General features: G+C 45.0%; 1 protein-coding gene and 1 pseudogene across 1 annotated transcript in view; both read right to left on the minus strand.

Annotated features, from left to right (window-relative positions):
• Nucleotides 1-1,374: 1,374 nt before the first annotated feature.
• LOC103747144 lies at nt 1,375-2,029 on the minus strand (annotated as a pseudogene).
• Nucleotides 2,030-9,637: 7,608 nt separating this feature from the next.
• Nucleotides 9,638-12,548, minus strand: part of Duox2 (dual oxidase 2) — an 18,326-nt gene continuing 15,415 nt past the window's right edge. The window contains exons 29-33 of the mRNA XM_008849185.2: nt 11,198-11,430; nt 10,828-10,986; nt 10,364-10,519; nt 10,150-10,278; nt 9,638-9,900 (exon numbers count right to left, since the gene is read on the minus strand). Coding sequence (XP_008847407.1) covers nt 9,778-9,900; nt 10,150-10,278; nt 10,364-10,519; nt 10,828-10,986; nt 11,198-11,430 — 800 coding nt within the window. The 3' untranslated portion in view covers nt 9,638-9,777. The remainder of the gene's footprint in view (nt 9,901-10,149; nt 10,279-10,363; nt 10,520-10,827; nt 10,987-11,197; nt 11,431-12,548) is intronic.

Genomic DNA, 12,548 nt, shown 5'->3' on the forward strand with positions numbered 1-12,548 from the left:
TTTTTGAGAAAGGGTCTCCCTATAGGCCCAGCTGGCCTGGAACTTGCTATGTAAACCAGGCTAGACTCAAACTCAAAGAGATCCTCCTGATTGTGCCTCCTAAGTGCTGGGATTAAATACATGTGCCACCGCACCCAGCCTATGATAAGTTCTTAACAGAAGAATTAGTGAGGGAAAAAAGGCTCAACTATTTTAAGATTCTGTAGATATTTTGCCAAATTTTCTGAATGTGAGATTGCTTACCTAATGACTGCTACTGAAAATGGTTCTGGAATATTCCATTTGATTATATAATATGCTTAATTGTCCTCTTATTATTTGACATCCAAATGGACATGGCTGCTTTACAGAGTTGTGAAAGGGTTAGAGGAGAGCGCATGATAGGGAAGGTGGCCTTGGGCTGTCTCAGAGGCACTCTCTGTTACCTTTTTATTTAAACTACACCAAGTAATAAGATTCCAGTTCACCAGAAAACTCAGTCCTAAAATCCTCCTGCTCCATCGGGGGGCCTCTCAGCACATTCCCCAAGGCCCATGCCTTCCAAAAGTGTACTGGACCCTGAGGAAAGTGGAATGACAACTCTTCATCAGGGTTACAACCTGGAGGAAAGAAATACATCACTCTGGGTCCTGATAGGAATTCAGAGATGATCTTTCCTTCTGAAGATGCCATCTTTATGAATGTCTGGCTGTGGAGGAGAAGTGTAGCTCAAGCCTGGACCAGGAGAATGTGAACTCTAGCCCAGAGATGAGTTTGTAGAATGGGCTTGCTTATCCTTCAGAGTTAAGATCCCCATCTTCCTCTTCTGAACTCCTCCAACCCTCACACTTCTCTCTCTCATCTTGCTCTTACTGGCTAAAGTTTTCTCCTCAGTCCTCGTCTTCTTTTTTATTTTTTATAATTTAAATAAATTTATTTATGCGAGAAGAACATATGAATAGCAGGCACAGTATGATCCACAATGATCCAAAAGGATGTCATAACTCGTTCTGGAAGTGCTAGTATGCAATCTGTGGGAGAAATTCCATGTGGAACATCAGCTCAACAATTCATAAAAATTCATAAAGCCATCTAAGCTGAGCATGACCAGGTATGTGGTGACCAGGGTACAGTAACAAAATACAATATCAAATACTACTTAGTGAGTTATGAACTATGATATAAACAAGTTAAACTCTTTCTTTAAAAATGAAAAAAAAATATTTCAGTCACAGCATGATTTCAAGCATTTTCATTTAAATACAGATTATATATTCTCACTCTGAATAGACAACAAAGGAATGCCTTGAGTCATTGGAGGTAAAATGTATCATTTGTTTCAGTGTTAGTGCTCTGAAGTAAACTTTGACATACATGAGTTCCCCTTGGACCCAATCAAGTCCAATTGAACTGAACTGCACACGACGAGCTCCTAGACGGGTTGACAGTTCTTGACCTGAGCTCCAGGTTGTAGTTTAAAATATCTGCCTTCACCACCCTCTGTGACTGTTCCATTTCTGCTTTGTTTAATTTGATTCTCAGGATTTCTGCAGCAATTCTGAAAACACAGGAAGACATAGTCTCCTGTATTGGCCAAAACAAAGTGGCTACTGAAACCATGTTCCTGGAAAAAGTGTCAGATTCTACTGTTCACATATGCTCCAAGCCAATTTTATTGCCCACTCAAGCAACCAGGGGCTGTTTCCAACTTCTTACTCACTGTCTTCACTACAGAATACCAACCTCCAAAATTCTCAAAGCTTTGGTAATTTGTAATATCATATACCAAGAGGATTCCCTGTGCTCCATAGACATATTTATCCAACATCTTGCCATCTATTGTCTGCCTTCCTATATCCCCAACTTAAAAAGGAACATTCAAATTCCCTGACAAGGTTATCCTTCTCAAAAAGAGTCCAGTTCTATAGTCTGTTTTTACTGCTTCCCAAAAGTTTCTTGAGCAAAACATGCAGCTAAGGAGGTCTCCTGGTGCCCCCAGCATGACGACGATTTTCAGTTGCAGGTCCTAGCTCTCCTCAGAGTCAGACATGGTATCCTGGGAAGCTGGCTGGCTGGCCCCAGAGAAGGAGGAGACCTGGTGAATGGGGGGCAGCTGGCTATGGGGCAGGACCTTTGCAGACCCCAGTGTCTCTGCAGGGACCAGGGAGAATTACTTGATGGCTGCCATGGCTATCCCTACTAAACCAGTCCTTGTCTTCTTTAAAGAAGGAATTTAGTCAAGAAACAGTTTAAGAAATTTATTTAGCAAAGAAAAACAAAGCAAAGCAAGACACAGCATGCATGCCAAAGGGAGATTGGAGTGGCTTTACTGAAAGAGGGATAACAGCATATTGGTTGTGCATTGTGGAGGTTTATAAGGAGGGTGACTGAGGTTGTTAGCATATTCATAGAGTAAGGTGACTCTTTTCTGTCACAAATCACGGTGACTAGATCTCCTTTTTAGAGTATTCCTTCCCCTCATCCTCTAGGAAAGCCCACAAAGCGGGATTACAATACAGGGCCTAAAGAGTTGGCTCAGCTGTTAAGAGCCAACTACGCTTGCAGAACTCCAGGGTTTGGTTCCCAGCATCCAGCCACCTGTAACTCCAGCTCCAGGGGATTAGACACCTTCTTCTGGCCTTTGAGGGCACTGCACACATGTGGTGCACATACATACATACATGCAGGCAAAACACTCATACACATAAGTAGCCAGGCATGGTGGCACGTGTTTTTAATCCCCACACTTGAGAGGCAGAGGCAGGTGAATCTTTGTGAGACTGAGGCCAGGCTGGTCTACATAGTTCCAGGACAGCTGGGGCTACAGGGAAACTGTCACACACATGCACGAAAAAATAGAAAAATAATTTAAAAAATAAAAATAAAAGATGGGGCCAGAGAGATGGCTCAGCAATTGAGAGCACTGACTGCTCTTCGCAAAATACCCGGGTTTGATTCCCAGCACCCACATGGTGGCTAACAACAGTTTGTAAACTCCAGTTCCAGGGGACCCAACGCTCTTATCTGACCTTGAGCATTGCACCACACAGGTGCAGCCAATACACTCATACACATAAAATAAAAATAATAAATAAATAAAAAGATAAAAAACAACCACAATGTGAATGATATGATAAGGTCAGGATTTTTACACAAGTCCTTTATCAGTATGGATGCATGACAATTGGGAAAGTGCCCTGGTGCCTCAGTTTCTCATACAGTTGGAAGAACACCTGTAGCCTCAAGTATATGTAACCACAAAGGGCCATCAGGAGACTCAGATATAATACAACTGCAGTTTCCCCTGTTCCTTCCCATCTCCTTGTCTAACCAGGACATACAGCTACCAAGAGACAGCTGCAGTTTCTTTTGGTTACCTCATATCTAACTCCTTGGCATTTAATCAATGGCTTATTATGTAATATTATTTATTTCCCAAGTAACCATGAGGATCTGTTCTGTGCCTAGTACTGTACTAAAATGTGGAGAGGGCTGGAGAGATGGCTCAGCAGTTAAGAACACTGACTGATCTTGCAGAGGATGTGGGTTCAATTCCCAGCACCCACATGGTGGCTAATAACTGTCCATAACTCACTCCATTTCCAGGGAATCTGACGAATTCTTCTGACCTCCACGGGCATTGCACGACACAGATGCACTTACACACATGGATACACATAAAATAAAAATAATAAATAAAAAATATATTTTAAACGTAGACAAATGGCAATGAACAGCAGAGGCATGTGTCCTGCCCTCCAAAGGCACACAGCACAACAGGAGAGAGCAGCCCAGTGCTGGCCCACTGACCCATTAGGGCACCTTCTTCCTGGAGCTGGCTCCTGGAGGATTGGGAATATGTCTTGCATTTGGGATCTAGCATGGCCTACATGCACAGCAGATGCTCAATAAGTACCACAAAAAGAAAACAATGGAAAAAGGAGATGACAATGTTTGTCTTCCTTCCTTTCTGTTCCTTTAGAGGCATGGAGAGCAAAAGCCCTCACAGATCTGATCTCAAACTCTGGCTTTGCCTGTTACTAGCTGGATGCCTGTAATTTCTTCTCTGAGTTTCATGTGCATTCCTGACAAAATAGGGACAATACCGCCTCCAAAGTGTCACTGTAAGGTTATAGGACTGAACACCTGGTGACCCTGTAAATGTTATTTTCATCCTGGAAGACCATTTAACCTTAGATAGGCTGAGGAAGATTTTTTCCAAAAATAAGGTTTCTGTTCATTTGAATAAAGGAAAAACTGAAATTTTAGATTTGAAAGGACTCCGTTTAATTTCTTTCTGTTGTTGTTTTACATCCTTATTATTTATTTATGTGTGTATGTATGTGTACTCATATGTCTGTGTTCATGCTACATTGTGCATGTGGAGGTTAGAGGACAACTTTGTGGAGTCTGTTCTCTCCTTCTACCACATGGGTTCGGGGGATGGAACTTAGGTTGTCCAGCTTAGCAGCAGGTGCCTTTATCCATGAGCCATATTGCAGGTCACCTTCCTTCCTTGATGATAAAACAGAGGCTCAGAGAACTGAAGTGACTTCCCTTATATAACACAGTGATTCTGTTGGTAGGGTTGGAAACAAAGCCTGGGTCCCCTGATTGCAGCATTCCGCATGTCAGGCAGCCTCTCTACAGCCCCACAATTAGCTTCTTGGCTGCAAAAGGACTACCTTTTCACCAGAGGTCACTGCCTTTGTGGTACAGTTCACCAGAGGTCACTGTCCAGGAAGAATAAGGGTGCCTGAGAAGTCAGCTGGCGAAATTCCTTAGGCGCTTTACATCTTGTGATCTGGACTTCCTATGATGGACTGTTTATTACATCACCTTTCTTTCCAACTCAGACCAGGGTGGAGTGGCCTCCAGATAATGGAGTGAAAGGCTGTCCTCAGAGGGTGGGGAGGGCTTCTGGTGGAACAGAGGAGAGGAGGGACTTGGGGAGATAAGAAGAGAGGGTCAGACAGGGGACAGGCCTGGTGGAGGAACAAGTCATTTAACATCATTCAGGCCCTCCACCTCTGACTCCTTGGATTATGGAGCTCTGCCTTCAGAGCCTCAACCTCTCTAGTAGTGATGCTAGTGACAATATTACTAGGTGCCAGGTATGGGCAAGGACTTTGCTTGAGCACTTGCAACCTGCTTTTGAGAGACTAAAGGAATAGTTAAGGGCATGGTCTCTGGTAAGCTTTCTGGGTTCAAATCACTTACATTTTGAGTAATTCTGAGCACTGTTTAAACCTTTTTATATTTCAGTTTCTGCTGCTGTGAGTGGGGTTAACAGCAGTACCTGTTTTGTAGCTCATTCTAAGGACTAAGTGAGTTACCACATTTCAAACACCTATGACAGCAAGCAAGGCACATGGCAAGCACCATGGGCATGGGTTGTTTTAACCTTATTACCGTGGGCATGGGTTGTTAGAACCTTATCTTCTTAAGGGCTTTTTTCATTCATCTTATGTAAAAGATCCCTCACCACAAGTTACTCACTGTCACTTATGGTCTGAGAGCTTCTCCTTCTAACTTGTTTATTGATTGTTTTCCACTAATGTGGAAGTGCCGTGGGAGCCGGGCCTGGGTCCGAGACATAACATGCTCAGCACCTGCTTACTGAATTGAATTATTTCACTGCATCTTCCTGAGTCTTATGAAGCAGATACATTGTCCCATTTTGTGGAGGAGTAGAGGGAAGCACCAGTGTTCCCTTTGTTTGCTCAAAGTTGACTACCTAAGACTCAAACCCAAGTTGACTCAAGAAACATCCATTATAAGTTCTGTGCTGGGTTGGCCCCTTTTACTCAAACTCTGGGAAGGCTGGAAAGGATGAAAGGGAAAGGACTGGAACAACTTTTTCCTCTTTCAGTTGTGGCTGAAAAGTTGGGGAAATAAGCCGTAATTAAGTCTTTATTTTTTGCTTACAGAGCTCAGCCCCAGCAACCCCTGCCCTCCTTTGTAACTGACCCCAAAGCCTTTCATTCCAACTCACCCTCATCCTCTCCAACCACAGGCCCATCATCATTCCTCCCACCTGATTTTTCTTCTCGATCTCTTTTTCAGGCTCATTCTCCTTACCCTTGTGAGGCAGGATTTTGGTTGGGGTTGATACCAGGGCCTGAGACCAACACTGGTAAACCAGAGAAGAGAAAGTTTGCTTTCTTTTATATTGTTAGTATAAGAATTTCCATTCATTTTCTCTGAGTCATCCCCTCCCAGTCTTCTTTTTTCTGGGACATCTTTGCAGCTGCCCTTGATTACACATAGTGTAACATTTTCTCCACACACGTTTATGAGGTTGGTGACTTCATTTTCTTAACCCAAGTATGCATTGCCGGATAGCTGCCTGATCCTGCCTCCTAGCCACTGATCAAGGAGAGTCTGTCACAAGGCCCCAGACAGGGTGAATCCTGGATGAAAACTCTTCTATCATCTCCCTAAGTCCTAGACTTTTATCCCAATTATTCAGTGGTTTTTCTGGGGATCTGTCCAGGGTTAGAAAGCAGTCAAGTCACATGAATGTCAGGGTAGGGCTGACATCTAGAGTCATAGGGGTGTAGAGTCAGGACTGAGGCCAGGCCGGCTATGCATGTGATCACAACACACTCTTCTGTCCAGTTGGGAAAGCACTTGGCATTGTTCTAGGGTAGGGCAACAAGTGGATGGAGACACATCAGTGATCACAGAATCATGATACTGTTACTTCCCCCAGCATGGACAGGCAAGAGGGTGGGGGAAGAAGAGAAGGGGAAGACAGAGTGCTAGGGATGGTCATAATGGCCTTGTTAATGCCATTCTGCAATCTAGTAAAGATAAATAAGTTGGATGAGAGGAATACTTTTTGAAAGAAAGCAGAAAGACACTGGTGGACTAGATCAGAGTATAAAACTAAGGCTGAGATTTAAGAGGCTGAGTTCAGGATTAGTGACTGGTGAAGAGCAGAGGGTTAGAGGCCAGGAGCACAATGCTATTCATAAACAGGTGGACTGTTTTATGGTTTAAAAAATAAACTTAGTGAACCTTAAAAAAATAGGTAGACTAAAACATCATATACTGAAATTGTAAAACAAATTTCTCATAGTTTTTTTGTTTTGTTTTGGTTTTGGTTTTTTGAGATAGAATATCTCTTTATAGCCCCAGCTGGCCTGGAACTCACTATGTAGACCAGTCTGGCCTCAATCTCACAGAGATCTGCCTGCCGCTCCCTTCCAAGTGCTGGGAGTAAAGGAGTGTGCCACCATATCCAGCCTTCTCATATGTTTTTTAAAAATCTGTGTAATTTGTCTGCAACATATTGCTATGTGTCTTCCTAATACTTTTTCTTTTTTTAATATTTATTTTTTTATTTTTCAGAAGAAGCATTTCATTACAGCTTTAACATACTCAATAACAGTTTCCAGGGCAAAAATACATCTCTTTCAAAAGTGGCTATAAAATTTTTAGGTTCACTGTTGAATTAATACAGTTATACAATACTGAACTCAGTTTAATGAGCATTCGCTAAATATAGAGGTAGGCTAAGCCATGTGTAGTGGTGCATGCCTCTAATCCCAGCACTTGGAGAGGCAGAGGCAGGTGGGTATCTGTGAGTTTGAGACTAGTCTGGTCTACATAGCGAATTCCAGGCCAGCTGAGGCTACAGAGGCCTTGTCTCAAAAAGGCCAAAAAGAAGAAGAAGCAGGAGGAGGAGAAGGAGGAGGACGAGGAAGAGGAGGGAGGAGGAGGAGGAAGAGGAGGAGGAAGAAGAGGAGGAGGAGGAGAGAAAAAAAGAAATAGGCTCAAAGAAAATGGGGTCCTTTGTATTATTTACAGATAAAATTGACAGTAGAATCCCAGGTTTCTTGGGTCCCGCTTTGTCCAGCTTTGTCAGAGATAGCTTCACTATAGAGATATATGGCTTCTGAATGAATCCAATGAGGAGACAATTCTGGTTCAGGCATGTAGAGTTGGCCTGAAATTTTCCTTACTACAAATTCTACCAGCCAAGGAGCTCTGTGACCCAGCAGTTCCATTCCCGGATATATTCCCAGAGAAATGAGTGTATTGGATCCACCAAAAGATAGATATGAGAATATTCAGAGCAACTTTATTCACAGTCACCGAAACCCAGAAACAGCTCATGCTTGTTTACAAAGAATGGGTAAACAAACTGTAATCCAATGGAATGCTGCTCAGCAATAAAAGGAATGAACTACTGACCAATGGCAAGAATGAATCACATCACAAAGGCACCTGGGTGAGCAAAAATAGGCCGGGATTAAAAGTACACTCAGTATGACCCAAACTGCGGTAACAGAAAGCACACTAGTAGTTGTTTCTACATGGGGCAAGGCTAGCTAGGAAGTTTCTGGGTGATGGAAACATTTCAATGTTTTCTATCCTGACCTAGGTGATAGCTACTTTAAGATCTGTATACTTAACTAGATGCAAATGGACTTCAACTTTACATATTTTACAACACAGCTTTTTAATATATTTTTATTGAATTTTTGTGTATTTCATACACAACATCTTAATCATCTTTATACCCCCTTCCCCATCAGCACCCTGCCATAGCCAACCCACTGGATTTCATGCATTCTGTCATTTATGTTAAAGCCTATCAAGTCAAGTTAGTGTCTCTAGACATACCTCAGTACAAGTTCATTCATTGAGGTCTAGTCAGCCTATCTAGAGTCATTCCCTTAAAGAAAATCAGCTCTTCTTCACCCAGCAATAATCAGCTACCTAATAGTTCTTCTGCTAGGATTGGATCAAGCTGCCCATTTCCACAGTTCTATGCTGGGTTTTTGTCTGCTTGAGTTTGCATGCGTCTTGTGCATGCTGACACCGTTGCTCTAGGCTCATACGAGCAAGGTCCCAGGAGCCTGTAAAACTCTATTTCCATGTGGCCATGCACCTCCTCTCTTGTGGGTTCTTGGACAGGACTCCTATATTAAACTTCACCCACCCAGGGCTCAGGGACCATTGCAGAAGAGGGGGCTGATTTTTAGGGAAAAAAAATCAGGTGAAGAAGAAAAAGGAACGATTGTAAACAAGGGTAGAGATGACATCCCAGGTTAGCTTCTGTGTCATGTGACCCACCAGGTGATCAAATCTCCCTAGGACATGATACTTCCAGTGTAAACTGGACACACTAGGATGCTGGTCTCCTAGTTTCTCTAGAGGGAGTTTGGGGTTCTCTACAGAGCCTGGGGACTGATTCCCAGCCTTAGAAATGGGCCTCTGAGGGGTCAGGGCAGCAGACACCCACTAGCTGACATTAGAAATTCAGGGCTGAGAAGACAGTTTTGTTCTCTGGTGTTCTGATGCCTCATGGTCCTCTCAGAGCAGGGAGGTGTGGGGCGTGAGTGCTTCTCTTTGGAGCTGGAGGGAAAAGGCCCAGTGATGGAAGTGAGGCTGGGCTGGCTTTTAGCATCATGGCTTCTGAGATGGACTCTGAGAAGATTCTCACTCCTACCTCAAATACCCCACCCAAGAAAATTCCAAAATAATTCAGCAAATTTATGGAAGCAAAACAGAGAAATGGGAACCTTTCAGAAATGACCAATATTTTATTTTTCCCTCCTCTACAGTTGTCAGAAGCAGAGACTGTCCCCTCTTAACTCTTCATCCCATAACCTGCTATGACATAGGCTGGGGATCAGAGAGGCTTTGTCTATCTGCCTAGAACATGGGATAGATGGGCCAACTCGAGAGGGACTCTTCAGTTCTCTGGCTGAGGTCTCAAGTGGATTCTGTCAGAGAAATCACCAATAGGGATGGGCAGCTGAGGTCCGCAGAGGTGGGGCAGGCTCAGAAGTTCTCATAGTGGTGCACAAAGTGGGCCCGATCCTGCCTGTTGATGAGCTGGCAGGCCTTCTCTACATTCTTGGTCATCCCTGGAGGGCCACAGCTGAACACACCAATCTTGCGCACCTGTCAGAGATTAGAGAGACAAGAGACATGGAGACTTGAGATGCACACTGCCCAGAGAAATCTGCTTTTCCTGCCTGGGCAGAGTAACCTGGGATCTCCTCTGTCTCTGAGAAAGACTCTGAAGCTGGAGAAGGGGGTGGTAAGTCCTGGGACCAGGGTGGAAATTCTTAGCTCAGGATTGAGCTGCAGGGTGCTTGAGAACCAAGACGGGGTGAGAGTGAATCCTAGGGTGGAAGTGGGTGGACTGACCTGTGGATGAACTTCCTGCAGGGAGTTGAAGAAGGGCTCAAAGGGAGGACGGCCAAAGTGGGTGACAGAGCGCAGGCCGGTGAACAGACTCCGGTTCAGCACCTTCTGGAAGTGCCGCTCACAGATGTACTGTGGAGGGGATGGGAGAGGGAAGGGTCACAGCCAGGCACTGCCAGAATCAACTCTTAGCCCTACCTGGCTGGCCCTGACCTACCAGCATGGTGGTCCGGAGGTCAAACTTCTCAGCCAGCTGGGTAATGTAAATGTGTACAGACACCAGGTCCTGGCAGTCATTTTCCTCCACTTCCCGGATGATGTCAGCCAGCCACTCAAACTGCCGCTGAGTCCTCGTCACCCAGATGAAGTAGATCTGAGGACACATGATGGAGCTCAGGACCAGCTCAGCTGAGGCTCCCTATATCCTGAGAGGCTGAGAAGTCTTAGATAATCCATAGAAAGTGACACCCTGCTGAGAGCCACCAGCCTGATCCTGGGTTTCCAACAGACAGGCCAGCAGAGGTCCATCTGGCTACTCCCAAGCCTGCCCTCAAGGTTTGGAATCCAGACAGCTAGGTATAATGGTCCCTAAAGACCCAGTGCTTGGAAGTCAGGAGCACTCTGATGTGATGACTCCATCAGCCACTTATTTTCATCTAAAGAATGGGGGAAGGATGTTACCTTCTTACAGTGCATTTTGCTGCCCAAGGAAGATTTGAAGACCAGGTCTTTGAGGATGGAGGCAAAGGGAGTGACTCCAATGCCCCCTCCCACCAGCACTGACACTTCAAACTTATGCCACTCTTGGTGGCCCTCTCCAAATGGTCCATCGAGGTACAGCTGCCAAGAGAAGGGAAAGTGAGATGAGCCGGGCCTGCCCTTCTGAGACCAAAAATAGGACTAACAGAAGTAGGTGACAGAACAAAGTTTTGAAGCACCCCTTCCCCGGCTGGCCTTGGAATGACTAGGGCACCTAGTGTCATGGCAGAGGGAGGTAGGAACCCTCTGCCAATGCTAGAGGCCCAAATGTGACACTCCCAGGGATGGGCACCTTTGGATATTTGGGACAGATGTCACCCTTTGGGGGTGAGTAGATCTCCCTGAGGCGAGTGGTCCAAGGTCCCACAGCTCGGATATGCAGGCTGAGCATGTCCTCATGGGGTGCAGAGGTCAGTGTGAAGGGGTGGTACTCATTGGTTCCCAGAGCCAGGCTGGCGATCCGCACCCACTGCCCTGATTTGTATTCAAAATCCTGAGGCCGCTGGAACTGCAGGTACGTCACTCCTGGGGGGTCATAGGCAGAGAAGGGCACAGAACAGAAACTATACTTGAGGACTGGCAGGTGCCTGTCCTCTCCACACTCCAGAGACCCGAACAGCCTCACATGGTCACGTGTCTAGGCAGATGGATTCCTGGTGCTAAGAGTAGATGAGTGCCTTTCTGTTTCCTGGGTAATGTAAGGCTTGAGTTTCTCCAATTTGCTCAGTACATCTCCTCTCTCCTTCCTCTTCCTACAAAGGGCGGTGCCTTATACCACTGCCCAAGTCCCACCCAGCAGGGTAAAGGGATGTTTATCAAATCTCCCCCACCTGAGGGTGACTTTTATGATGGGAAATATCTGCACACCTCCACAGTAACATATTTTGTTCCCAAATCTCAGCTGGATATTGTTTGTTGCCAGACCACAGGGAGCTCAGGCCTGCTCATCTTTATTGAAAAAAAAAAAAAAGAGGTTGGCAAGTTTTGGATATTATGAGAGACACACTACTGGCTCCTTTAATATTGTCCTCAAGTAATCTTTATTGAAATGAAATTAATTTCTTTGCAATGGGAGTCCTGAGGTTAGATGACCTTATGACATCACCTTCCACCACCCTCCATGGAGCCATAAATCCCCACTGTGATCAATCTAGATGCAACAGCGTTCTGCTCATCAGGGCCATTTGCCTCTCTCTGACATGGTCATGCCTTGCCCTGCACTCCTCTGTAAAAGGCTATACCCTGGTGTGCGGGTGTGTGGGGGGTCCTGTCCTCAGACTCCTCCACGCCACTTTCACTTTCCTCTTCCCATTGTTGCTTCTCACTGTCTGAAAGTCCCTTTTAAAAAAAAATATTTATGGGGCTGGAGAGATGGCTCAGCAGTTAAGAGCACTAGCTGCTGTAGCTGCTCTTGCAGAGGACCCACCATCCACATGGCAGCCAACAACCGTCTGTAACTCCAGTTCCAGGAGATCCAACGCTTTTTTTTTCTGATGTGCTTGGGCATTGCATGACATGGGTGCACTTACATACATGCAGGTAATATACTCATACATGTAAAAAAATAAGTAAAAATAATAAATTAAAAAAAAATTTTTTGGTGTTTTTGAGACAGGGTCTCCCTGTAGCCCCAGCTGGCCTGG

The sequence above is a fragment of the Nannospalax galili genome, unplaced genomic scaffold, assembly GCF_000622305.1.
Source record: "Nannospalax galili isolate Female #2095 unplaced genomic scaffold, S.galili_v1.0 scaffold891, whole genome shotgun sequence".
Taxonomy (NCBI): domain Eukaryota; kingdom Metazoa; phylum Chordata; class Mammalia; order Rodentia; family Spalacidae; genus Nannospalax; species Nannospalax galili.